The sequence below is a fragment of the Temnothorax curvispinosus genome, unplaced genomic scaffold, assembly GCF_003070985.1.
Source record: "Temnothorax curvispinosus isolate PA1 unplaced genomic scaffold, ASM307098v1 QBEX01011019.1, whole genome shotgun sequence".
NCBI classification, from domain to species: Eukaryota; Metazoa; Arthropoda; class Insecta; order Hymenoptera; family Formicidae; genus Temnothorax; species Temnothorax curvispinosus.
Window position 1 is genome coordinate 1,464 of NW_020220799.1, and position 4,030 is coordinate 5,493.

At 51.5% G+C, this 4,030-nt stretch overlaps 1 protein-coding gene across 1 annotated transcript; it reads left to right on the forward strand.

The window, feature by feature from the left end:
• Positions 1-338: 338 nt before the first annotated feature.
• LOC112461074 (transcriptional regulator ovo-like) lies at positions 339-3,018 on the forward strand. The gene is made up of 3 exons (XM_025026146.1): positions 339-595; positions 887-1,022; positions 1,231-3,018. The coding sequence occupies exons 1-3, from the start codon at positions 339-341 to the stop codon at positions 3,016-3,018; spliced, it is 2,181 nt and encodes a 726-aa protein (XP_024881914.1).
• Positions 3,019-4,030: the final 1,012 nt, after the last annotated feature.

Genomic DNA, 4,030 nt, shown 5'->3' on the forward strand with positions numbered 1-4,030 from the left:
GATTGATGAGTGACAGAATGTGTGAGGCACAGCACGGGTTTGTGAAGGGACGTTCAACCGAGAGTGCGTGGAATAGCGTGCGTAAGTGCGTGAGTGGGTCCGGGCACAAGTATGTGTTGGGAATTTTTGTGGACTTCCAGGGTACCTTCGACAACCTGGAATGGCCATGTGTGATTGAAAAACTGCGTGAGGAAGGATGTAACGAGATTGGGTTGTGGGAAAGTTATTTTGATGAAAGACAGGCATGTACGATGGGAACAAATGATGAAGTGTGGAAGAGGGTTCGGCAAGGTGCACCGCAGGGGTCCATCTGCGGCCCAATCATTTGAGATCTGCAGATGGACAGACTCCTGTGGAGACTCCGCGGACGAGGATGCAAGGCGACGGCGTATGCCGATGATCTGTTCGTGCCTGTCGAAGGACAGAGCCGGGCGGATCTGGAGAGAATGGGAAACGAGTGGATGAGGATAATGAGCGAATGGGGTGCGAGTGTCGGTGTGAAAGTTTCAGAGAGCAAAACAGTCATGATGCTCCTGAAAGGGAATATGTCGGAAACGAGACACCCGAGCGTTAGTGTGAATGGGAAGCATGTGAGGTATGTGAAATGTGTGAGATATCTGGGTGTGTGGGTGAGCGAGCGAATGAGCTTTAAGCCGCACCTGGAGCGTATGAGACAGAAGTGTGTGAGCGTAGTGGGAAAGTTAAGACGAGTGATGAAGAGCGAATGGGGATTGCGAAAGAGAGCATGGCGTGTGATTTATAAGGGTTTGTTTGCTGCGTGTGTTATGTATGGTGTGTGATATAAAGCCATGGAGTACGGATATGCGTGAGTGGCAATCAATAGATGCCAAAGAGTGGCGATGAGCGCCTGTTTGAATGTCTGTAGAACGGTCTCCACGGAGGCCACGCAGGTATTGATGGGTGGTCTTCCGTGGGACCTGGAGTGCGTGAAAAGAGGTATGACTGTAAGAATTAAGAATGGCTGGAGATTGGGCGAAAGAGGTATTATGAGTGAAGAGGATGTAAGAACGAGAGATGTGGATGAGAGCTGGAGTTGTTGAATGCTAGGTTGTATGAAAGATGGCAGAGTGAATGGGACAACAGTGCGAATGGACGAGTGATACATGGCTTCATACAGGATGTGAGGTTTGCCGAGGTTTGTCTGGGATTTGAGCCGAGCCTAGATCCGACCAGTGATCTAGACTGGTACCACGAGGACCGGTCGCCCAGGGAGCTTGCTCCCGCCGGTCGCGGGTAGGACCATCGTGGCTCGGCTATATCTTGGCGGCCGCGGGACATGGCAGATCCTCGAATTCGGGCAGTTCTTCCGGCGGCGGTGGTGGTGCCAACAATTCCTCACCGTCGTCGAACGGCGGTGGCGGCGGCGGCGGTGGTGCTATGATCGGGGGATGCGGTAACGGAGCGATGATCGGTAGCGGTGGTAGCGGCGGCGGCGGTGCTCTGGGCGGAGGAGCTGGTGCGGGTGGCATGCCTCCCGGTGGAAACGGGGGTCGTGGTAACTACGGGCCAGGTTCGCCGCCGACGGGATCCCTGCCGCCGTTCTACGAGTCCCTGAAGGGTGGCAACAACCTCGCGAACTTCGCCAATCAGTACAACAGCTCTCAAGGAAACGCGTATCTCACACCTTTGACGGCCGTCGGGATCGAATGCGACACTGGGCAACAGGATAACTCTCAGTACGCGCAGTACAACGCGCAAGAGGGCAAACAATACTCTCTCCTTCAGAATGTTTGCGCGAACGTTTGTGCGTCCTACGGTCTGAATTTTAAGGAAGAGGAAGAGGAGCTAGCGGGTTACAAAATTCAGCCGAACGACCTGCTGTCCACTCAATATGGCACCTACGATGTCACCGATACGGGCATGATGGTAGACATGGTAACTGGTGCCATGGTGGTGGATCCGCTACAGTTCACCGCAGCAACCTTGACCTTCAACTCGCCGTCTGATCACACGGCGCTCCTCGAGACTCTCAACGATGCGGCGGATCTTCTGTTGCCCAGGCTGCAGACCGAGGACGGCAGCAGCGATCTCCTGGAGGAGTCGCTACACTCGCCTGCCTCGACCGGCAGCAGTGGGATCGGTCAAGACGCCGGTCAGATGACCACTCCCGTTGAGCCTAGCGTCGATCCTTTCCCCGAGCATAGCATGGCCTTGACCAGAGGCTTTGACACGAGACACTATACGACTCCGCAACACTTCAACGCGTCCAAGCTTGCGGGATTGAGCTACGCGGCCGGTGAGACGAGCTATCAGTCGCTTCAAAAGGAACGTCCAGAGCTCGGATTGCATGTCAACCAAAATCATCAGCATCAGCAGGAACAGCAGTTGCAGATTCAGGTGCAGCTGCAGCAGCAGAAGCAACAGGCTACGTCGCCGCACCAACAACAGCAACAGCATCAAAGTCTTCTGAGTCCCGGATTGAATTTCAATAATGGTTTAGAGATAGACTCCGGTAGCAGCGTAGGCGTTAGTTTACCCAGCCCCGGGACTGCGAGCTGTTCCTTGGACGGCGCCTCGACCGGCACTTCACCGTCATGCGGACTGGGAGAACACGCGCATAGTCCAGTTGTGTCACCCACCACAGTCGCAGCTCAAGCCGCCGGATCGCTGGGTTTACCAAGCGATTGTCAACTAGAATTTGTTAATGGTGGTCACGGCATAAAAAATCCTCTAGCCATCGAGGGTCAGAGACAGGCGGCAGCTACTCGAGATGAGGAAAGAACTAATCGCACTCCGCCTAGCAAGGACGACGATCCCAGTCGCTTTACCTGTCGCGTGTGCAGCAAAACCTTCAGCCTTCAGCGGCTTCTTAATCGTCACATGAAGTGTCACAGTGACGTGAAACGTTACTTGTGTACATTCTGCAGGAAGGGCTTCAACGATACGTTTGATCTCAAGAGGCATACACGGACGCACACAGGTGTGCGACCCTACAAGTGCTTCCTCTGCGAAAAGAGTTTCACGCATCGGCTTGACGGGTCACGGCAGTTTGAATGAGTTCTTGCATAAAAGGGTATTGTCTGAGACTGAAAGTTGTGCGTGTGGTGCTAAATGCGAGGATTGGAAGCATGTGATGATTGAATGTAAAATGTATGAGGACATCAGGAGCTTGGATGAATGGGGAGTCAGGGTGAGTGAGGATGGTAGAGTGGATGTGAGCGAGGTACTGGAGTGAAAGGAAAGATACGAGAGTCTGAGCAGGTTTGCGACATGTGTGTTTCAGCAAAGAATGAGTGGAAATGCGTGAGACGTGTGAATGCGGCTGATGATGATGCATCTTCATCTTCTGATGAAGAAACCACACACCACAGAAAGAACTCACACAGCCAAAAAACCGAACTCAGAAGAAAACTACGGACTCAAAAAATATTCCTACACGTCCCGTTCTTTTACCTTTTTGAAGAAGTGAAATTTGAAATAGCCAACTGCGTCAATTTCCACGTTCTCAGACGTGACGGCTGTCTCGTACGTGGTCCTGAGTGGTATGGGCCTGGATCGCATAACATTGATTGCATAACAAGAACTGCCCAGATCGTTTGACTTCACTGTGCGTGGAAGGGTGGCTACCAGACGTGCCGGTGGCAAGGAGAGATGAAAATTAAAACAAAATCAGCAAGAGATTAAAAGAGGAATAGATGCTTTACTGGCATCAAATGACAATATAAATATAAATAAATTCAGTCGTCTACTTTCAATTATTCTATAAAATTTTTCAACGATATTGATAAATCTTTTGCGTTGAAACCAATCTGATCCTTTTTTCAGGATCCCCGCACCTTTCAATATTGGTTCAATGGAAAGTTGATAGTGCCATTGACCAAGTGGTGTGGCACCGGCAATGTGGCTGAATCGTACGATGATTTAGGCTCGGCGCAGGCCATAGATGCGTGCTGTCGCGCGCATGATTTTTGTAATTTGACAATTGAGCCAGAGTACTGCAGCTTAATAAATGAAAAACATGAGCAGTGCAACAGTATGTCATATACGATGTCGCACTGTACAGCTGCGA